Source organism: Vidua macroura, chromosome 24 (genome assembly GCF_024509145.1).
Source record: "Vidua macroura isolate BioBank_ID:100142 chromosome 24, ASM2450914v1, whole genome shotgun sequence".
NCBI classification, from domain to species: domain Eukaryota; kingdom Metazoa; phylum Chordata; class Aves; order Passeriformes; family Viduidae; genus Vidua; species Vidua macroura.
This window is the reverse complement of record NC_071594.1, coordinates 1,773,491-1,797,360: the sequence shown is the minus strand read 5'-3', so window position 1 is coordinate 1,797,360 and position 23,870 is coordinate 1,773,491. Positions and strand designations below refer to the sequence as shown.

The following is a 23,870-nucleotide window of genomic DNA, read 5'->3' as shown; positions in this document are numbered from 1 at the left end:
CACTGGATGACTGACACTGAGGTATGATCACCAGCTCCCAGAGGGGCCCAGAACCTGCTCCAAGCAGTTCAGCAGTCAGAGATGTTTCTCCTTTCCATAGTTTTGAACATGTCATGATTTTGACAGTTTCCCACAAAAAGTGATGGGATGCTCTGTTACATGTATAAGCAAACCATACATTGTTAACCTTTAGAAAGTAAAAAATTATAATCATAAATAGACATAAAACAATAGTGAGGTTTATTTTGTCTCTGGGATATGGTCCAGGAGCAATGCTGCTCCTCAGGCTGGTGGGTCTGGGCTAACATTCACCCTGGAGTGAGCACTCCATTTCCTGGAGTGGCTGTGCTGTGTCCATACAGCACTGGAGAGCAGCACACACGTGTCATGGACCCTGCTGCCACGCTGTCCATCACACTGCTGCTCCCAGCTCCTTCTGGGAAGAAAGCAGCAGAATCCCAAGACCCTGTGCAATAGCTGCCATGAGTGCAAAGGAAAAGGAGCCTGGGGTGAACTGGGATCATCTGAACTGACTGCACAGGCCTCCCAGCAATGCCATCAGCAGCCAAGAGAGCTGTGGGTGGCTGCTGCAGGGCCAACCATGGCTGCAGGGGAATGACTTGCCAACAACTGAGAAAGATCAGTCACCTCAGACTGCACCACAAGCCTGACAGCAATCTACTAAACAAGATGCTACAGCATAAAGTTACCTTAAATAGTTATGAGTTTGTGACCTTGGGAATCACTCCTGGAGGACTGGCTGTTTTGCTTCATCTTCCCAGGACTCAGAGATTGGATTTTAACTGGTTTTGTGTTACTCATCCCCATCCCCATCACTGCTTCACATTACACCTTCCTAATTCAGCAGCTTGGTGAGTTAGAGGAATTCACCTGAAGGCATTTAGCTGTAACCCTGTAGTCACATAACCCACTTGGGTCACTTGGCTTTAGGCACAAACAATATGTTTTCCCAGAGCTGTAAACTGGTGCTCAGAGCCAGGCTGAGGAGTGAAGTGCTGTACCAACAAGGAGATCAGCCACCCAGGCTGATGCCCTTCTCCACATACTGAGGTTAAGAAAAAACAACACAAGCACATCAGGCTGGAGAACTCACAGGGCAAATCCTCTGAGCAGATGTGAAGCATTTTTGTAGGAATATTTGCAGAATGAAGTTTAATTTATCTGCTGTTTGCCCCCTCCACTTTCCAGAGAACCCAGGGCACTCCAAACATGATGAGGACACTTTTCACCACATTCAAGCTCTATGGCAAAGCCTCAGCTCATGCTTCTTCCTGCAGCACTTTGCTGCTATTTCATATTGCTATACATATTAAAGATCTTTCCTTGCAGCATACACAGCCCATTAGAGCAATTTGTTTATAAACAGGACTAAACAGAGCCAATCTCTCCCAGCCTTATGCTACTCAGAATTAAATGCTCTCTAATTTAACTACATGATGCAAGTGACGCATGGTGCCATCTACGTGCCCTTGGACAGGAGCCAGATGGTTTCCTTCCCACATCACACCACATCTCTTCTAGAAATAAACATTCAAGGGTAAAACCAGGGGAAAATACTCATATCCTTAATCCCCAGAAGGGACCCCGGGCCAGCGGCAATGAAGCACAGGATGAGCAGCACCATACAGCACTGTCTGGATTGAAAGGATTTTGGTTTCTTATCAGCTGGCCACAAGTTCACCTATTTTGTTCCTTTTACTGGTCAACTTTCCCTTGTATCCCAGCAAAACAGCTCAGCTCTTGCAGACATACCTTACCATATTAGGCAATGTGAGCCCTGAAAGTGGAGGACTCTGAGCCTTCCTTGGCTTCCAAACACAGTCCACAGGCACAGGGCTGACCGCACGACACCGGGAAAGGGGCAGCAACGACTGGGGACTCCCAGGGCTCCCAGTACACCCAGTCTGGCTACAACAGGACATTCACAAAGCACTCAACAAAAGCTATTCCTGATCTTCTAGTTATTCATCACATCCATCTTTCACAAAAAGGCAAACAGCATGGTGACAAAGGCTGAAGCCTCTGTGGAAGGATAAAGTGGCACTAAAAGCAAAAATATAGGTGAAAAATAAGACACACCAAAATCAGGACTCCCAGGTCATAGCTCTGAATCAGCAATAACATTAAGACATTAAGTTTGTATAACGAATTTTCCAGTTCATTGGTCCTCCCATAGAACTTGTGGAATTAAGCTTAGAAATTCAGCCCTTCTAAGTCAGATTTAATTTATATTGGTATCCAGTTGCATCTGGTGATTTCATGGTAACTGTACAAGTAGGCAGAACACTTATTTACAAACCAGAGTGAGCCTGGTTCATTCCATAAATCAACGTGTAGGGAGACAGGAATGGAGCCTATTTAATCCACTTACTGCAATTGTAATTCACAATCAAACGTTTCAGTGCTATTCCTCCATAAAACTTAATTCCATTAGTGTGTCTGGAGTTTATACTGGGCTCTACAGACTGTCCTGAAGGTAGTTCATGACAACAGACATTTTGTTTGATACTTTTACTGCTCAGAAATTGTTATTTTATGAACATAACACTCAGTGTCTTCTTGTGACTTTAAAGTTTTCCTTTGACAAACTCTCCTGTGAGTGAGGCACATCTGTAATGCTCCAGCAGAGAACTGCAAGGAGAAACAATTCTTTAAATGATTATAAACATTTTCTACTTGTTCTCTATGCTCTGTCATTTAAAATATACTTTTCTTCCAAATTTGTTCCTAATTGTTCCTGCAGTGCAATAGCAATGGCAGAAGTTTCCCAGAGAAGCTGTGGCTGCCCCTGGATCCCTGGAAGTGTCCAAGGCCAGGCTGGACAGAGCTTGGAGCAACCTGGGATAGTGGGGGTGTCCCTGCCCATGGCAGGGAGTGGGACTGGATGGGCTTTAAGGTCCCTTCCAACCCAAACCAGTCTGTAATAGATTCTATTATTTTAAGTCAGGGCCAAGTCAAAGCCAGCAGAGTCAGGGATAAAGAAAACCTGCCCTGAAATGGAACACCGGGACATTCTCTTTAGTCTTCATCATCATCCTCCCACTGCATCCCAGACTAGCCCATTGATCCCTACCCACACTGACTCTGCTGCATTTGTCCTCACAGGCCTCACCAAGACTGGAATTCCCACTGATATTCTGCAGTCAGTGGCTTTAGGGAACAGGGAAGGTTTCCCAGCTCCAGCCTCCCTCCAGCTCAGTCTGGGTATAACACGAGTTTTCAGACTCTCCCAGTTTTTATTTTCTGAGAAACAGGGACAAGACTGTGGCCAAGCTTCTCCCCCACCTCTGTTTTGAGCTCAGGTCTCCCCAGACCACACAAAAACTTCTTCCTTTGCAGCTCCTTCCCACTGGAATCATGGAAAAACTTCTCCTAAAGCTGCTTCCCCAGAGGCTTTTTCCAGCTGAAGTCCTTGTACCCTTGAACATTTATTCCACAATAAAACTTTGTCTGCTCTTCCAACTTTCCACAGTGCATCCAGGCAGTCTGCGTCCCAAGGAGGGAGCTGGGGTGGGAGCAGAACACATGGAGGACACTGACACATCCCACTATGAGATCTCTTAGTTGCCTAAACCTCAGCCAAAGTGTCTGGGCTGGTTTCCCACTCTGGTGCTCATGAGCTCAGCCAAATAATTCATCCACTTCTGAGAATTAGAACAACATGTATTTGCTCCTTTTTTTTCTTCCCAAAACTGCTTTTACCTTTCCTGTGCTAGTCCCCAGCACTGCAGAGCTTGGAGGAGGGATTTCAAGTGAGTTTTTTTTTTTGGCTTCCATGAGAATCATCCTGATATCAGCCAAGATATAAACACTGAAGGGAAAATGTAACCGTTCCCACAAATCAGATTCTTTGGGGTTCTGCTACTAAAACGGGACACTCCAGACTGTTCAAGTTCACAACTTGGTGACATTTGGCACCTGCCATTCTAGAACTATAGTTACTGAAGAATTCATGATTATTAACTGTACTTTCTTATTGGCACTAGAACTGAAAACAGAGCTGTTCCATGATTCCTGCCAAAGTGATGGCCAGTTAGGACAGAAATCTCTGATTTGGATCTCAAATAAACCAGGGAAGACTAACCAAGTGACATGATGCTGGAGGCATGCATTCAAGAAAATAAACTGGGAACAGGATAAAAACAAGAGGACTGGGAAAAATGGGAAAAGCAGCTCTAGCAGAAGGGAAGGAGAGTGTAACCCAGGTCTAAGGTACGTTGGGTGCATAAGAAACCATGGTAGTGGTGTCCTGAAGCACCTGCACAAAGGGGATGATGGAACTGAAGGGAAGTTGCTCTGCTTTTAGATGGATCCCACAAGAAAATCACGTGAAGTGTTAGACAAAAGGAATCCTTACTGTTAATTTGGGCAAAACCAGCATTATTAATTGTAAAAGACTGGGTGACTTTGAATTTTTGGGTAGCTGGTTTCTCCCAAAGTGCAGCTTGTCCATTTACATGAGCAGCGAGGACTGTGCTCAATAAAATCTTCAGCAATTTTAAACTAGACTCCAGGAAGCCTCCAAACCTGCAGCCTCAGCTACTCTTTTGTCTTAATTTAGGTAATCTGGGACAACTTCCCAGAAGAACAAGACATTCCCAGCAAGTCCCAAACATGCCTGCTGGAAACAAGGTGTCCCTATTATGATTATTACTTTTACACATTACAAAACTCCCCTCCTTCAGTCTTGCTGTGAGGTAGCAGAAATGCCAAAACAATTTTAATGACAATAAATGGCCGAATTTTTGCTGCAGGGTTCAGTGAAGATTTCAGGAAGCTCTGCACTGTGATGAGCAGAAACTCCTGCGGGAAGAGCTGGCCTCCTTGAAGCAGGTGATGCTTCTGTGAGCAGGAATATCTCACATTTCAAGTGGAGTAAAGTGCAAAGTAAGCATTGGGAAAGTAACGGCTGGCATGGAAAGATAAGCACATGCTAAACACCATCCCAGCACCACGTGAGTCTCTGGCCCCAGCAAGGCTCACCATGACTTTGCTGCATTCTGACTGAATATTGCAAGACAGAGTCTGAAGAGTGTTATTGCCAATTTTCAGCAAAGAACCAGTTAATTCCAACTAAATGATGCTTCAATCACTCTACTGCATTGCAAAGTATAGGGAAAGACTACCCCAGGTTCAGCAAAAATGAAACATCCCAAAGCAGGCTGACCCCTATGCAACCTTACATTTGCTATTTCTCCCAGGCCTTCCACATTGCACTTTAATAGCTTGGAAATGTATTTAGCTTTGACATTGTCAGAGTCAGTCATGTTGTCAGGCTCAAATGTGTTTCAGACAAAGACAAACAAAACCAAAGGAAACCAAGGCAATTTGGAAAGACTCAGTAATTATTATAAAATGAAAGAAAGGGCCTCAAAGGATGAGACTATTGCAAGAACGGGAACACTGAACAACCTCTGACGTGCTGCTTGCAAAGACCATTTCCCACAAGAAAACAAATCTGTAAGACAGGAGAGCAGATTTCAGAAATACAAAACATCCTGTCCAAAATAGCAACAATTCCAAGATCCAAGGTCATACCTTCCCCAGGACACCTGGGGTCCCACTGCCCCGGCACTGCAGCCCCACCGCTGCATTCCCTCCAGGCTCCACAACTCCTGTGCAGCTCTCCAGGAGCCAACACTGAACTCAGGCCACTCTGCAGATATACCTTATCTTTCAGAAGAGAAATCATAAGGAATTCACTGCTTGGAACTACCTCCCTGTTCGTGCTCCTGAGCAAAGCCTGAACTCTTCTACAGATAAGAGTATAGAACACTCTGCCACCAACACGCAAGAGTGACACATCCATGATTCAGATACATGGTCTCACTTACCCGAGTTTCCTTCACTTCTTCGTTTCCATCAACTTCATCTTCATCCTAGGAAGAAAGGCAAACAATATAATTAGACAGCTCTGGAGACAACAAAACTTTAGCCCAAGAAGATAATGTATTGTTTATAGAATCATAGAATCATTAAGGTTGGAAAAGACCTCCAAGACCAACAAGTCCAACCTTTGACCGAACACACCGCGTCAACTCCACCACAGCACAAAGTGCCACGTCTATCTGTGCTTTGAACCCAAGCAGGAATGGTGACTCCACCACTGCTCTGGGCAGCCTGTGCCAGTCCCTAACCACCCTTTCAGTGAAAAAATTATTTGATGCTAATGTTAGGAAAACATCTGTCAAAAGAAATGCCTGTCCAAATGCTTTTGGCTAATTATCAGATCAGGTTTGGTGTCCTAATAACCGTTTAGAAGATCTTGGTATTGAGGACAGAATTACTCTCTTGAGATGGTTCCTGCCATTCCAGTGCTTCTGAGGAGTTGGGATGAAGTCCCTAATACACTGGGGGAAAAAAACTTGGAAAAACTGCACATCTGAAATACTGTCATAATACTGACTTCCGAAAGTACCTCCAGTTCAGTTAGACTCCAGGTGGAAAGACTCACCATCCAGGTATATTGCACTTGCATAGCCTCTCTAAGCCACTGCCCTTTGTAACTGCTCCAGGATTTCATGGAGCAAATGAACTACCATGGCATCCCAGCTGATTCTGGACTCAACTCATTAACCATAATTTCCTAATTCACCTGAAAAAGGTGATCTATTTTCCTAGCTGAGGCTCTAACCAAAGTTTGAAGGGTTGGATTCCTTCCCTCAGACTGAAGAAATCCTCTGAAAGCAGGACTAAGAGAAATGACCATGACACAGACAGCCCTTCTGCACTTATGCTCTGAATGTTCCCTGGTGCTGGGAGGGGACCCAGACACGAGGTTTCTTCCTATTGTCTTTCTTTCAGGGGGCCTAAAGAGCAGACAAATTTGGGCTTGAAGAAATTTGAAAATACTTCAGGTGGCTTGTGACCTCCTTCCAAAGGAATCAGACTTTGAATCTCTCCTCTCCCATGTGGGCCCTTTCCCAGTCCTGCAAGGTTCCCATGGTATGGCTCAGGAACAGGCGCTCAGAGCCTGCTGCTCAGTCTGACATAGGCCAAACAGGGATGTGAGGCCTTTGGATATGCCAGTCTAAAAAAGAGCTGGAGAGGGAAGAACTAAGGAGAAATCAGAGGACTGGGAAGAAAATCATGAAGCTTGGAATCAGAAGAAAATTCACCCTGGAGTTTCTAAGGAACTCAGACTTACATCTTGTGTTGAGAAGATGATGCCAGTGCCTCTCCGTCTCTCTTTTGGCCGTCGTCGCTCTCGGATCGACTGTTTGTTCAGGGATCTGTCATCTGAATCCTGATCTTCACACTCTGGCCAAGCAAAGAAAGACTGCTTTGGTCTCAGTGATTTACATCTGTGCTTCTGCTAAGGTTCTGGGTTCTTTTCAAGCTGATCAAGGTTATCTTGCCTTGTGTTATATTACAAAGGAGTTATTAAACCAAATGAAATGGAATCTCAGTGTCTTACTACAGCTGGATACTCACACTCCTTCCCTCATCAGAGCCAGGGAGGTTACCCCAGCTGCCAGCTCTCACCAAGTCAATCTTGACTTATTCCTGTTGTGAGGACAAACTGTACTGGGGGAACCTCTTTCCGCAGCTCTAATAGCTAAATGCTCCATGATCACTGTCTCATTTATTCATCCAAAAGGGGAAATATCCTTTTATCCCTCTGTTAAAAGCAATAGGAATTTGTTTAACTTCATTTAAACAAATAACATTTGTTTTGTGACATGACAGCTTCCCTCAGAGTAACAAGTAAACGTGTTCTCTCCATCTGTACACACTGGAAGTTCTAAACCACATGAAAATCCTTGAGTTTTGTCTGTTCCTCACTCTCCTGGTACATACCATTTTTCTCCATCTCTGTGCCTGCTGCTCTGAAATCTGCTGGATTCACGGAGTCCAGCCCTAGATATTTATTTGTTCGAGTCAGGTAGGAGCTTGTATAGAGCAGAGGTGCTGCTGTGGAAGGAGACACAGGTGTCGTGGGTTTGTCGGGCTGTGCTGGGCCCCTCAATCGCCGATAGACGGTCTGCAAACAAAGAGCCATGACAGAAAAATAGTACAGTGAAAAGGAAGTACCAGATTTTAGATTTCAGGGAATGCAGTAATTTTTCAGAGTGCAATGTTTTCTTCACTGATGCTGGAAGTGAGCACCTGAACTTGCCAGATCAGGTGCATTCTATCAGATAAGGATGGATGTTAAAGTCATTGCATAGCTACAGTGTAAAAGCACCCTCCACAGCTGGGAGATCTGTGACCAATCCCTTTGTCCCTACAGCTCATGGCAGGAGACGTAAGTTATCTAATAGAAAGATATGATTTAGAGTGAAAAAAACAGAGGTGGTGGCAGGGGCAGAAAACTGGTCTCTCCAGTTTTCCATTACACATGGAACATCTGTTGAAAAACGTGAACACAAAGCCTCTGCCTAGACTGCACAGCAGGATGGATCCAGGCCACATTTCTATCATTAGCCTTCTCATTACACTTTCTGGGATTTACACCGTTTTATTTTCTGGCAAGAGACAGAAAGGTGAAATTCCCAGAGGAGAGCAAAGGCAGAGCTAAGCTCCAGCACCTCCACATCCACCTCCCTTGTGCTGAAGTGCTGCTCCTCAGTCAGCAGTGCCTCTTTCCAGCTAGTCTGTCCCCCTCAGAATAAAAAGCTAACCCCCAAAGAATTTCTCCTGATGTCAGCTCTCAGGCAAGGGGTACTGAGGCAGAAGGATCACCTCGTCGTCCGCGCTCCGTCCCCACCGCGCGCGGCTCTCCGGCCGGTCGCCGCTGTCCTCGGCTCGGTCGCCCTGCGGCTCCTGCGCCTGGCGCTCCGCCCGCGACCGGCTGAACGTGCGCTCGGCCTCCTGCAGGTCCGTCAGGGTCACTCCCTGCAGGGAGACATCAGCCTTCCATTTATGCACAGAATACAGAACCCCACAATGGTTTGGCTTGGAAGGGACCTTAAAGCTCATCTCATCTCAACCCCCACCAAGGGCAGGGACACCTGCCACTAGCCCAGGTTGCTCCAAGCCCTGTCCAGTCTGGCCTGGACACTTCCAGAGATGCAGGGACAGCCACAGCTGCTCTGAGCAACCTGTGCCAGGGCCTCACCACCCTCAAAGCCAAGAATTCCTTCCCAATATCCCATCTAACCCTGCCCCCTGGCAATGGGAAGCTATTCCCCCTTGTCCTGTCCCTCCAGGTCCTTGTTCAAAGTCCCTCTCCAGCTCTATGGGAGCCCCTTTAGGCACTGTAAAGGACTCTAAAGTCTCCTTGGAGATTTCTGCAGCCTGAAATTACATTTTCAGTCTTCCAGGTCAGTTTAAAATGCCACAGACTCACATCTGGTCAGGCTCATGTTTCATCCTTATGGTAAGAAAAAGGGAAGAATTCTGTTGCCTTTACTGTATTTCTCAGCCTTTTGACATAATCACTGACTCAAGGCAACCCAAATATATGTGATCACACTACAAACTAAGAGGCAGGTACATTGCAGAAAGCAAAGCTTGGAAATCTAACTCATGTATGTCTGTGGGAGGGTTTTGTAATAACTGCTTGAAGGAAATTTTGCCAGAACCTCTCCAAAACAGTATGAGTGCAGGCAAGTCCCTCATCCTAAGAAATAAAGTAAGAGAAAAGAAAATCCTGCCTCTTTACAGAATCATGGAATGGTTTGGATTAGAAGGGACCTTAAAGCTCATCTCATTCCACCCACTGCCACAGGCAGGGATGGCCCCCACTATCCCAGGTTGCTCCAAGCCCTGTCCAATCTGGCCTTGGACACTTCCAGGGATGGGGCAGTCATAGCTTTTCTGGGCAACCAATTAACCAGCTCTCTTCATCCTACACATGAATGTGAACATTTCCATTCTTTACCTGGGTAGACCTGCGAGTCTGCCGGGCCTGTCTGGATCGTGCCTTCCTCAGTGATTCTGCTTCCTCATCCCGCACCGGAGTCAGATATGACCTGGAAAAAAAGAAGGTGCAGAAGAGATTAAAGTAAAGGCAGATGATCTGCCTTCCTGTTTCTGTAGATTCTTGAGCTATTATTCTCTTTCTCATGGACAAAAATTAGTTTTAGCTCCATTTGCTATTGCTGTTTCTTTGGGACAACTTCCCCATGAGCACGCAATACACACATGTTCACAGCACCTTCTCCCCAGAGCCTCTCAATAAACCCTTTCGTGCTGGACATGTTCTGTTTAAAAAGTGCACCTATTCTCTAGATTATTTGCTCCATTCCAAATCATTGCATCATTAGGAAAAGAACCCCACTCCTCATAAATGCCCTCTCACTCAGATAAAATCTCAGAACAGAAATCCTGCACTGGTGCATTCCTCAGACCCTCCTTCCTGTCATTATAGTCATGATCATATTCCTGCAATCTGCTGCCTTCATCAATATGAAAACCATCACGCCAGGAGCTGCTGAACTGCAGGCATCACAGAAACACATGCCTTGGAAAGAGCCATGGAAATAAAGAAATGACCTTCACACTCTGTGTAAACCAAGCTCCTTAACACTGAAACACCCACAGTTAAACACAGACCTGGGCACAACTAGATTTCATCAAAGCTGGGAGAATTCGAAAGAATTATTCACATGAAAATACATAAACTACAGCCGGTGCCCTGGCATTCACTGGGAGGAACTGGTGAGGAATTGAGCAGTGCTCTGAGTCAAGGAGTGCACAGCAGTAAATTATTTCCATGCTGGAGGAGCAGCTTCAGTCTTACGAACAGTTAATTAAACTTTACTCTTCAGCCTGGTTAATATGGAATCATTATTCACACCGTCCCACTGTACAGGGATGAGGGTGCTGGACTGCTCTTTGCAGGTCTATCACTGCCAGGTTAACACCTGGTTAACAAAGGTCTGGATGTGTTCAAAGGGCAGTGAGCTAAGTGAGGGATGAAGGTGAGTACACTTACTTTGTCCTCAGACTTTTCCTGGTTTTACTCCACCACCTTCATGGGAAAGGTAATGGGCTGAAGAGGATTTGCATCCGATCCTCTACGTTAAGACATTTATAAGAAAGTTCACTAACCTGCTGCACTGTGACAAAACCGCAGAGAATCCAGAAATTTGGATCATTCTACAATAATCTACCATGGTGGGTTTTATCCACCCTCAGGACCTGTGTTCAGTGCTGGTTCAGCTGTGCAGCAAAAGCAGCCTGGCCTCCAGGGAGGAATCCCCTTTACGGGGGTTTCTTGGCTTGTGGGAGGTACAGTCACCTCCCAGCTCCTCAGGTATTGTGGGGCTCATGTGAGAGCCTTCTCACCTGAAACTGGTGCAAGGATTTGATGTGATATATAATGCACTGAACATCCCTGATCTCCAGAGGCCAAGAAAAGTGCAAAGGATTGAGTCTGTGCCAGGATGCTGCACTGGAGACTCCTGGAGGGGCAGGCACTGATCTCTGCTCTCTGTGACCAGGCACAGGATCCAAAGGAATGACATGAAGCTGTGTCAGGGGAGGGTCAGGCTGGATATTGTGAAAAAGGTTCTCCCCCCAGAGGGTGCTGGGCACTGCCCAGGCTCCCCAGGGAATGGGTATGGCCCCGAGGCTGCCAGAGCTGCAGGAGTGTTTGGACAATGGTCTCAGGGACAAAGTGGGATTGTTGGGGTGTCTGTGTACGGCCAGGGGTTGGCCTCAATGATCCCTGAGATCCTTTCCCACTCAGGAGACTCCATGATTCTTTGAACTGTGCTCTGGGAGCTGCCTGCAATGGAGATGAGGGCTTGCAGAGCTGCACTCCCAGGATGTGATTTATTACCTTCACGAGGAGCCTCCAGCACAACCCATGTGCATGCACTGCAGAGGAGCTCATTTCTTCCTATTGATTATCCAGACAGACACATGAGCTGTGATGGATATGCCAACAGGGAAGTGCCTACACTTCAGAGGGATGACTGTCTCTCAAGAATCTGCTGTTTCATGAACAAAAAAAGCTGCTGTTTGATGAGTGAAAGCTGTGCAACTCCTAATTTTGCAGAGCAGGAGCTCTCCTGCTCTCTCTGCTGCAGTGTGTGCACTGTCCAGGTAATGGCACATTAAGGAAACAATAAGCATTTTCTGCAGCTTTTGACACAAGCAGAATCACTGCTGTTTGCCCAGCAGTCAGAAGCAATAAGCCACCTACAGGAAGAAGGCATTTGCAAAATATACTGCAAATGAAGTTCAGAGCAGTAGTAAAAAAATATAAATCCCTGAAATATATAAACCATGTAAATCTGTAACTCAGTACAGCAGGCAGTTTGCTGCAATGGCTTTGAATCATGGAATTTTAATCAGTGGAATTTACTCTGCAATGAGGACGCAGGTATGTAGGAGCTACAGGTATATACAGAGAGGACAAAACAGGTTTTCAAATGATTTCCAGGAAAGGTTTGGCAAATCTGTGGGGAGCAGGTGAGCCCCGGGTGTGGGGAGGGTCTCTGCAGCAGGGGCAGCCCAGGCACTTGCAGGAGGCTGCAGGATTTCCTTGGTGCAGTTCAGCCACAGCTTTGCTTTGGGTATGGCAAGAGAAAACCTATTTTGGTTCTTTTACCCCATCATCCTGCCAGGCCTTTTTCCCTCTGCTCCCCCAGAATTTATATAAAAATACAGATATCTTACAGCATCATTAGCCATTCTGGGAGTCCAGCCTGTAAGAGGGACTTGATCTTCAGCTGAGCACATCCTGCAGGTCAGCATGGCTCAGCCTGGGCCACAGCCACAATCATTCGCCAACTTTTGGGTTCTTTCCATTTACACAATTCATCACTTTCTGGAGCTCACCCAAAGCCATTTACAGCATGAGATAACTGAATTTTCTGAGGCAAGTCAGCAGAGCCACTGCACAGTGACAGAGCTGGTTTCTGCAAGGGAGCAGCCACAGGCTGTTCCAGGTGGCCAAGGAGGGGCGGTGCTGTCAGTACCTGTAACTGCACACAGCAGCCTGGCAATGCAGGCCCAGGTGTGCCCTGCCTGGGACCCTGCGTGCTTTGCTTTTTAATTTTGGGGGAAGGCAGAGAAAAGACAGATTTTACAATGTGTTGCTTTGCTTACAAACTGAATTTTGAGAGACCTGAGTGTGCTAAATGGGCTGGAAGAGAGAGAGAGAACAAATGCACAGGAAGGAGATGGCGAGTTGGATGCAGCTCAGGGCTGGGCTGGCCTGGATGGCACAGGCAGAGCAGCACACTGCTCTCCAAAGTAGGAACACTGCAGAGCACAGCAGGCTGCAGGGCACAAGCACCAAATGGGGTGTGAGGCAGCCTCTGAACAATCCACAGAGTTTTTAATTATGTTTTAAAGGAACATGCTGCTGCCTCAAGTGCAGAGCCTGTGTCACTCTCTTAATTCAAGCAAACATTTCAGGGTCCAAGCAGATCTTCAAAGGAAAGGCCCTATGGGCTCTGTTTCCTTGCAATAAACTCTCTCTGAGAAATACTTGCAGTAAGAGCAGCCATCACACCAAGCTCAAGGCACGTATAAAGCAGAACAAATTTTTACCAAAGTTTTGGCTTTAAGTTCAAGGAGAAGAATAGAAATTGTTCAAGATGTGCATGTGAGGGTCAGCAAAAGCACTGCAGAGGTTTGCAGCTCCCACAGACAGAGAAAAGTGTCTCCTGCTGCCCTGAGAGAGCTACAGGTTTCTGGTTTGTGTATTAGCTAGGAAAAAACCTGGTAACTGACTGATGAACCTGGCTCCCACTTAATCCTGCCTATTTTCAAGGAAACACCTATTTTCATCTGTCAACTCTTTCATCAAGGATAGTGTAAACCTCAAATGGATCCCAACTACTCATCACCACATCAAGGCAAAAGGAGCTACAATACAATACTAATAAAAGGGGAGATTCAACACAGGAAATAGGAAGGCTGGATATACAGGCTAGTAAACCAGGAATACAGGAGCAAATCTGTATGTTAGAGAATGCTGGCCAGAGGGAAAGAAAATATTGTGAGGAGAAACCCCTCCTAAGTCAAGGGTGAATGATGCTGAGAAGAGAGTTACAATGCTCTGTTGGTTGGTGCAGAGGTAACAAGAACAAAAGATTAACTTCTCCAAGAAACATACAGTCTTCTGATAATCCTTTTACGACCATTGGTATCCATCCTGCCATCCTGAGCTCCTTCAGGCACTCAGAGCTTTAAATGTTTCTGGCAAATACCACTCACCACCATGGAGTTCTTTGGCAGAATATCACCAAGTCCCAGAGGGAACAGCAAGAATGTGCAAAACTTGGAGTTTTACATCACCTACATGTGGCAGAGCAGCTGTGGCTGCCCCATCCCTGGAAGTGTTCAAGGCCAGGTTGGATGGGGCTTGGAGCAACCTGGGATAGTGGAAGGTATCCCTGCCCATACCAGGGGATGGAATCAGATGAGCTGTAAGTTCCCTTCCAACCCAAATCTTTCTGGTATTCTGTGAACACCTAGCAAGAAATTTGGAAGCTAAACATCCACCAAGTTCTACAGCTGCTCTTTTCTCAGAATTTCTTCAAGGAATTTTGTTCTGCTGTCAGGACTGAAAATTGAGATACACCCCCAACACGAGCTGCATTGGGCCATGACAGGTTCCCTCCATCCCTATCAGGTCCCACTTCAATAAATCCAGGTCCTGCAGCCAGAACAGTAAGAACATGCACTGCACACACAGTAACTGGTTCATCATCACAGCTGTCCCCAGTCTCTGGAAACGAGACTCTGCTGGTCGTGAACTGGAGCTGGGCTTGATGGGGCTCTTCTGGAGGAAAGTTCTACCTAGGCCCTCTCCAAATCCTCTCACCTCTTTCTAGCTTAGAAGTGACTCTGTACTACGCTCACTAGAGTAGAACCAACAGTGACAGTTTTCTTGGAAGCCAGGACAGATTTTGGCTCTTCCAAATCCAGGTAACACAGGTCAGGGGAGCCAGGCACAGGTTTGGCTCCCTGTGCACAAGGAGGTGTGTTCACCACATAGAAAGCTATGTGGCTACTCAGACTTAAAATGTTTGAAATTTCTCTTAAGAAGAGCACAGTATCCCTATTCCAAACACTGCAGTGATTTAAAAAGTCTTTGTCACACATACATCTATTTCTCAGGCATACACACACATATATATGTTTAAATATACATGAAAGTATATTAAAAACTCACATGCACTGTGTAAAAAGGAAGATTAAAGAAAAAAGGTCAGCAAAAGCCTCAAGTACAGATACTGTTCCCCTGGAAACAACTGGAAAAGTACAGCATCACAGCAATGCATTCCTACAAACTGGAGAGCTGCCATTAGCAAATAACTATCCGTAAGCTGGACGAGGGAGAAGCAAGTGCAAGTTCTGCAGGCAACAATGCTGACAGCAGTTCCCAAAATATAATTCCTTAAGTTAGAAAATGAACTATGTCCCCAGCAGCAAGTCAATCATTGGCAGCTACATGGAAACAGTCAGAAAAAGAAACTTTTCTGCTCTCTTATCCAAGCAACAGGTTTTGGTTCTTCCCTGAATTTATCCCTGTGCTGACATGTTCTGCCCATCAGACCACTGCAACTGGAAATAGTCATTAGAGAAACTCTGAGAGACCCTTCCAGGCAGGAGAGAAGGATAACACATCAGATTGTGAGTGCTGGAGCTCAGAATGAGGGGGGAGGCAGTCTGACAATGCTGAGTTATTTAATAAGCTGAAGGATAACAACATCATAGTCCTAAAGCCTTTCACAGCTGACTCAAAAAGGCTTGGCTGAGAATTCCCCATTTTCAGGCTTTTGCTGCTGGGAGCTGTCGTGTTTCAATCTGGACAAAGAATTCTCAGCTTCTGCAAGTTTCAGCATCTGAATTCCAGCCCTTTGGTTACAGGCTGATTAGCACGTTCACTAGCAGCAGATTAACCTCTTTATTTTCCATAGCTCTGCTTTGCTCAACATGTTCAAGTGCTGATCTTTGCCACTTGTTACTCAGAACAACCAGCTCCCTTTGTACCTGCAGAACTCTTCTTTCCATGGGACGTTTACAATGGGGTGAGGTTACACGTATGACAGCTGAGGCTACAAGAACACTTCCCATCAGGGAGTTCTGGACAATTTTGATCCCTTCCCATGCCCTGTCCCTGGAAGTGTTCAAGGCCAGTTTGGATGGAGCTTGAAGCCACCTGGTCTAGTGGAAGGCATCCCTGCCCCTGGCAGGGGTGGGACAAGATGAGCTGTAAGATCCTGACCAACCTCCCAGCCCAAACCAAAGCATTCCATGGTTTCATGTTCAGTTCTGTGTGTGCCCCTCAGACAGCACAGCTGCTCCTTCTGTGCTGTGTCCCCACAGCAGCTCCTTGTGCTTCCCTGGCAGCCTGGATGGCTCCAATACAAGGTGAGGAGTGCTCAGGTTGCAGATCCAGGTGGGAACACAGCCCTGCAATCCCTCTGCCAGAGGAATAAAATACAGCATTGGTACTCCTGAGAGCTCACCAAGTTTGGGTCTTCTGGGGGACTCAGCACATACATGAGAAGCCTTTAATGATCTGTGTAGTGCCTTCACATTAATTAATGTCACTCAGCATTATGGTGAAGAGTGAAAAGGCAACAAACATCACAGTGATCACATTCCCTAAACTGGCTGCAGTAACCATTGCTGTGAACTCAGACCTTTAAACTTCTGCCAGAAGAGAAGAACACGTACTTTTCTAAAAACCAAAAGCAATCCAGGAATTCTTTCTGTTAGAGAAAAGCAAAGAGTGCTGCAACCCCAGAGCAGAGATAGCCAACAACACCTGAACTGACAGTATGACCCCGTCACTGACTGTGTCAGCTGTGACCATCACAAGTGCAAAGCTTACCAGGATGGAATATTTTGGAATTGTTTGTGTTCAGCACAGGATTTCAGGTGTCAATACACAGCACTGAGTGGGTTATCACCATGACAGGGAACAAGGTGCACTGTCTGCAGTTCCCAGGAGCTGCATCCTTACATTAAAAATCTGCTGCAGGAACTGGAACAGGATGGAACTCGACTTCTTGCCACTGACAGAGGAAACCAATGTCCTGCCTCTGTCAGCATTCCTCTCACTTGCAACTGAACCAACACAATTTGACATTTTCAACAACTTTAAGCAGACCTGTTAGAGCTTTCCCAAAAGCTGGTTTGCAGTCTGAAACAGGAAATTTTACAGGGCAGAAAATCCCCGGGGAAACAAAAAAAAAAAAAAACAAAAACTCGTCAAAACTCTGAGTAGAGTTTTTCAGTTGCCTTCTGCAACTAAAAAATAAAATCAAAACTTGATAGTGATCAAATTCAGCTGCTGAACCAAATAAGCCCGAGGAGCGATGTTCGCCTGCCAGTGCATCCCAGCAGCCTTCCACTGCCACCTTGTGGGAGCAGGAGATGCTTGAGCAGCTCCAAGGAACAAGATCACACATCAGCCCCAGCTGAATTACACAAAATATCACTGAATATTAATAATGCATCAAATATTTCCATTTCCTACTGAGCTCACATTGCAATTTCTTAGCCAGTGGCTTTGGTTCAATTTCCAGTGTCCACTTTTCTCAAGTACAGAAAATTAAGTCTGCACAAAAGCTTTTCAAATAGAAATGCCAGGGAAGTTACCTGGCTTCTTTGGCTCCTCCAACTGTCACATCCCCAGGTCAATACTGTGGAGCACAGAATTTAATAGACTAGCTGATTTAGTGCTGAATTATCTCTCAGCTGTAGTGACACAGAGGATCTCTACAAGTATTTCAGGTACATCCTTGGCTTTAATAGCCATTTTGGGCACAGAGAAGTAGCTGAACTTATCAAAGTTAGTAAAGGCCAGCCACAGGCAGTGGCACTGGGATGGCACTGGAGCCAAAAGGTGCCATTATTGCTGTTAGACCGAGGGTGAAGCGCGTGCAGCCGGGCAGTGGTTCCCATTAGTAAGGCAAGAGGAATTGCACACACACTGGGCATGGACAGGGCTGGGGAAAAGGCAGTTTTACCTGCTGCTTGCTCCACGCTGCCAAGCTGCAGTTCTTTTACAATGCTTAGCTCAAGTGGTCCCTGCTTCCTTTCCTTGATCATTCCTGAAGGATCCTGCATGGATTCCTGCTTTTGTTAGCAGGCCAACCTACAGCCTGGGCTCCCCCGCCCAAAGCAAATGCCAAAATATCCACCCCCCTTCCCCTGAGGCCTGGGGGGATAAAGCCCTGCTGGCTGAGCATGCAGCACACACCTGCTCGCCGCCCCTACAGGAAACCGCACTGACCCCGGCCCACACCTCGACCTTACTCAAAATAAAAATGCAGCCTGATTTCTGATCCAGCAGGAGCAATCTCGCCTCTTCCCAACATGGACAATCCCATGGCCAGCAGAATTCCTGCCCTCCCACGTCATTTGCACCAGCAGCCTTTGAAAAAAGGGACAACTTTATCTGAAAGCGATTAAGTGCAGAGGCAGAGGCAGTGGCAGGGAAATGCTGTCACAGCAGGTGTCAGATGATCGTTCAGCTCTTCACAGGAGAGAGAAACCTCTTAACTTCTTGTTGTCCACTGTGTAGTGTGGACAGGAATCCTTCCCTTGCCTTGCAGCAGCTCCTTGCATGAGCATCCCACCGCTCTGCTTCCCCAGCGACCCTTCCCAGGAGATTACTCAGACCACTCAGCTTTACATCAGTCAGTGATAAGGATTATAGAGTCAAATGCTATTAAAAATATGGCAGCAGTGAGCTATTGCTCACAGCCCTTTCTGCCAGTTCCTCTCAAGCGACATTTAAATATTCCTTGAATGCAAATCTCATAGTTTAACTTTCACAGAGATCAGGGTCCTTTATTCCATTTGTCAGCTCATAAGGGTTAAGGGACATATCAGGTGACACATCCATGCTCTTCCTAGAGGAGACACACTCAGAATGTCCACAGGACAAGAACCATGAGGTAAAAGGACTTGCCAAAAATTCATCTAGCAGTACTGGTGGAGGAGGATTCAGTTAATAATATATTAATAATATATGCTACTATAATTAGCAGCTGGATCCTTAGAATGAAAAATAAATTCCTCTTGGGAATGAAGCAGGAAACAGAAGTGTTTCTCAAACAGTTACCTGGCATGTCAGTGAATTTCCTTCAGCTGAAAAGTATTTCTAGGGGAGACTTTAGAGGGCAAGAAAGCATGGGCTGAGCAGAGCCCCCAGCCCCAAAGCAACCAGAAAACAAGTCCATCTCACTCCTACTCTGGATTTGTCATGGAATCATGGAATGGTTTGGTTTGGAAGGGACCTTAAAGCTTATCTAGTTCCACCCCCTGCCATGGGCAGGGCTACCTTCCACTAGATGAGGTTGTTCCAAGCCCTGTCCAGCCTGGCCTTGGACACCTCCAGGGATTGTGCAGTTATGTGAGAAACTGGTCAGAATAAATTAAAAATTAAGGAGAGAGGTGACTTTCCTGTCTCTAAGAGCATGTCTGATGGCAAGTGCTAGAACCATCCTGCTGTAACCTTCCTGAGGAACAGGAAGAACACAGACAATGGCAGAATTCAGTTGTATAAACACAATGGTGGGGGGGTTAAAAAAAAAATCCTAATTCTTGGAAAACCAGGAGAGATTTCAAAATCAAGAGTCCTTTTAAACTGGCCACATAACTGAGAGCACAGACTTGCCTTTCAGAAGTTCTCAGGCAAAGCATGTCTCACCCCACATGCCAGCTGTGGGCTGCACGGTCACATTTCCAGCTGTTCTGGGAAGTAAAACTTCTATAAGAAGAGTATGAAAAGCTTCAGCCATATCTCCCAGACTTTCTTTCCAGTACAGATATCTCATGGCTCAAGTGACATTCCAGTATGGCAGAATCTCCTGCAGCCCCTTTCTAAGCCCAGGGGACAGAGCTCTGAGCAGCCCAGCCCTGTGACACCAGGAATACTCTGGTGGGGGCTGCAGTGCAGGGCTGCTGGGAGAAGCCGTGACCAGAGCCCTGCACTGAACCTGCACAGACAAGGATGCAGAGAACTTGGGTAAGAAGCTTTTGGTGGCACTAGAGGCCGCTGTCACCCTGGATGAAGATGGATGATCCAGCACTGGGCTCCAACCAACAGGACCCCCCATTCCCCACCATCTATGGGCACCCAGCAGAAATGAGGAAGCTGTTAGTTCTGCCCTAGAAGAACTGAGTCTGTGTGAGGTACTGTAGGCACAACATCCACACAGCTGAAATCCACCCTCAGCAGAGCAAAGGCTGTTTGAGTTCAGTGGACAAACACACTGAGAATGGGAGACAATTTGCTTTTGGCAGGAGATCATCCAAATGGCCAGACCGCACTGTTCATCAGCAGCTCCAAAATTCCCAGAAAAAAACCCAAAAGAAACTGCCTGGCACAAGCACTGGCTGTGGGAGATGGCACATTTCCAGCTCACAGCATTAGCACACCGCAGTGCTGCGGAGGAGCATCGGGAGGCTGGGAGGTGCAGCAGGACACACGGGAGGTTGGGATGTGCAGCAGGACACACGGGAGGCTGGGAGGTGCAGCAGGACCCACGGGAGGTTGGGATGTGCAGCAGGACCCACGGGAGGCTGGGATGTGCAGCAGGACACACGGGAGGCTGGGAGGTGCAGCAGGACCCACGGGAGGTTGGGAAGTGCAGCAGGACCCACGGGAGGCTGGGATGTGCAGCAGGACACACGGGAGGCTGGGAGGTGCAGCAGGACCCACGGGAGGTTGGGATGTGCAGCAGGACACACGGGAGGCTGGGAGGTGCAGCAGGACCCACGGGAGGTTGGGATGTGCAGCAGGACCCACGGGAGGTTGGGATGTGCAGCAGGACACACGGGAGGCTGGGAGGTGCAGCAGGACCCACGGGAGGCTGGGATGTGCAGCAGGACACACGGGAGGCTGGGAGGTGCAGCAGGACCCACGGGAGGTTGGGATGTGCAGCAGGACACATGGGAGGCTGGGAGGAGCAGCAGGACCCACGGGAGGTTGGGATGTGCAGCAGGACACATGGAAGGCTGGGAGGAGCAGCAGGACACATGGAACACACTGGCAGCAGCTGGGCCCCAGCCCTGACCGGACACCGTCCAGCCGGCACCACGTGGCATCACACGCCCCAAACAGATCTCTGCTCCACTGCCCCTCTGCTGTTTGCTCTTTTCTCCCCCTGTAATTTACACTATTTTCCAGCATTTACTGGAGCCTGACCAATTCAGCTGGAAAACAGGGAGCAGGTGAGCCACCATGGGTCAAACTGTGGTGGGGCAGGGTAAGGCTTATTGGCCACCAGAGGATGCAAACCAGCACTCCAGTGCACTATGCCAGTCGTTCATTCCCAGTCTTAAGCAGCTTCTTCTGCTTTAACCTTTTGGCTTCACACAGATAATTTTAAGGCCACAAGTTCGGAGATATCCCTCTGATCTAAAATTAGATGATCAGCCTGTTTATGTTTTTGTTGCTAAGAGCAAGCTGGTGCTTTGGAAACACCGAAGCAGCCCAAGCACTCATGCAACAGCTGCCACTGGGAACTGAAATCCATACAGCACTGCTCTGACAACTGTTTGCCGTTTGCCTTTTTATTTTACTGGAATTGGTCTCCTTCCCTAATAAGCTTTTTCTGTTTAGGTGACTTCTCCTGTCTCCCTGGGTCCATGTGTCCTAGTTCCAATATGCAGGTAGCTCCCAGTCACTTTATCCCTCTGTGAGGATGTACATTCATCAGTAAGGTTTCCTCCCCCATGAGCACATTGCATCATTTCTGGGCTTTTTTCCTCTCAGTAGTTTCAAAGCATCAATTAAAGGTGGGAGGAATTTTCTGGTGTTTTCTCTTTACATTACCATAATTCACAGGAGAGGATTCTCTAATAAAAATGCAGGAGACAAAGAGATCTTCTGTATTATTTATAGAAACAGATTTGGCACTAAATGCCAGTGCAGTAATATTAATGGATGTTTTTTTGGACATCTACAAGTAACTATCCCAGTCCAGTTCTTTATCTGCAGACAGTGCCAGAAGTCTGGGGAGACTCTGAGCAGGGAAAAACCTGCTTCTGCAACTCGATTCTGGGCTTGCGAAAATGGAGAGACCATTGTGAAAGGTCTTTAGTGAGAACTGAGAGCACAATACTCATTCTGTCCTCTTGCACAACCTCACTGGGCACTGGCAGTTATCTTTTGGCAGCTCATCTCGATTCAATAGCAAATGACCCCAAATCAAGTGACCTCCAGCTATGCAATATGAGCACACAGAGGCACTTCCAGGGCTAACCCAAGTGTTTTCACACCAAAGATACCCTGCAGTGGCTAGTGCAAATTGTGCCTGCACACAAAGCTGAAGAACGTGGCTCCTCCTGAATGTTTTAATACCTTCTAAGAGCTCCCTGTGCAAGCTCTGGGAAAAAAAAATCCAAGCAGCATTACAAGTTTGAGTATTTTCCAACAGCACAGCCCACCTTGCTTGGATGTGCTGCAGGTGAAGCTGAGCAGCAGCTCAGCCCCACCACCCTGAGCCCTGTAGGCTGATAACTCCCATTATTGCTTTTGCCATCCTTCAGCCTCAGGCCATTTAAGATGTGTCAGAGCACTATCTGCACTCAGGAAGGGTTGTATTTCAATAAATCACTATGACAGTTTGGAAGAATCCAAGCACTATGTACTCTGCATGAACTCACTGCTGATTAGAAACACCCAGCTCATCACTAGATTTTATTTATTACTATTTGCTTTCACTGATGCCATTAGAAGAGACACGTTTTGGAAAAGTTAATCTGTTGCAGGAAGAATATATGGATCATTTCATATTCTGTAATTAATGCACAGGGTAGAGCTCCTTTGAAAAGAGCTCTGTCTGTTTGTATTTCCCCAGTCTTAAAATAACACCATGTGATAAGAAAGAGATACCACCAGCTGGAGTCAGAGTCATTCCCACTGCTGTTACTGCTGGAACGGCCCCAGCTGCACATGGCAGTCTCCTACCTCTGGCCTTTCCAGTCAGTCAAAGCCATACCTGCTGCTGGAGTCCATCTCCTACTGTGCCACACACCTACACGCCCCAGCAATGCTTGTTTTCTCCCACTAACTGCAAAGGGAATCTGGGGGACCTGTGCAGCACAGACTTCTCCATCAGGGTATAAGTAAACACAGCTGAGCTGAATCAGAGGGACAGATTTTATTTGAATGTATCTCAGTGCAATGGTCTTTTTAGGATGGGATTCATTTTACAGAACCCACTGTGAGTGGTTGCTCTGCTGTGCGTCCCTGCAAACACACAGGGATGGGCTGAGATTAGGAGCTGAGATTAGTACTGAAGAAAAAGGCTGAGATGCAGAAGAGACAGAAAATTATGAAACTAACCTACAAGCCAGTGATGATTCAGTTCAAAACCTTCAAACAGAGTAGGGACAGCAGCCTGGGAACTTCATGGAACACCTAAAAACCAGTTCTTACACCCCCACCATCACCACCATGTGAGAGCTGCCCATGGAGAGGGCCACCAGAGCCCACTCCTCACTGACCTTCTGCGCTCCCTGGCCTCCTCAGCCGAGAGGTCCTTCCCCGGGGCGGAGGCAGCCCCGGCATTCCCGGTGCCGTTGGCAGCGCCGAGCACAGCATGGTTTGTGATTACACCTAGAGGGGTGCTGGCACAGCTGCCCTCTGTGTTTTTCTCTACAGCAGAATCAGTTTGTTGCCTGAAAGGGGCTCTGAAATAGAGAAGACATATGGAAAGCAAAGCAAGTGAACTCCAGTGCTGACCAAGTCCAACCTCTTCGACGGAGCACGGACAGCTCATCCTCCTCACTTTACACTCATGTGTTTGTAGAGAACAGCCACAGTAAAATGAATTTTACAAAACTTGGAGAAGAATGAGCAGGAGGAATGAATAGCCTTCACATCCCTGTTAGTAGCAAAAATTATCAGAAAAATGTACCTGGTGAAAAAGCAGAAGGAAGGAACTCCAAGAGCTTGTACACTGAGCACC

General features: G+C 46.9%; 1 protein-coding gene across 3 annotated transcripts in view; it reads right to left on the bottom strand.

Annotated features, from left to right (window-relative positions):
* Positions 1-23,870, bottom strand: part of PPP1R12B (protein phosphatase 1 regulatory subunit 12B) — a 132,806-nt gene that overhangs the window by 42,555 nt on the left and 66,381 nt on the right. For 2 of the 3 annotated variants that reach the window (XM_053998295.1, XM_053998296.1), the window contains 6 exons: positions 23,407-23,592; positions 9,848-9,938; positions 8,707-8,859; positions 7,822-8,005; positions 7,169-7,281; positions 5,856-5,900 (listed from right to left, as the gene is read on the bottom strand). In XM_053998295.1, the coding sequence (XP_053854270.1) occupies positions 5,856-5,900; positions 7,169-7,281; positions 7,822-8,005; positions 8,707-8,859; positions 9,848-9,938; positions 23,407-23,592 (772 nt within the window). The remainder of the gene's footprint in view (positions 1-5,855; positions 5,901-7,168; positions 7,282-7,821; positions 8,006-8,706; positions 8,860-9,847; positions 9,939-23,406; positions 23,593-23,870) is intronic. The other variant, XM_053998297.1, reaches the window with a different exon arrangement.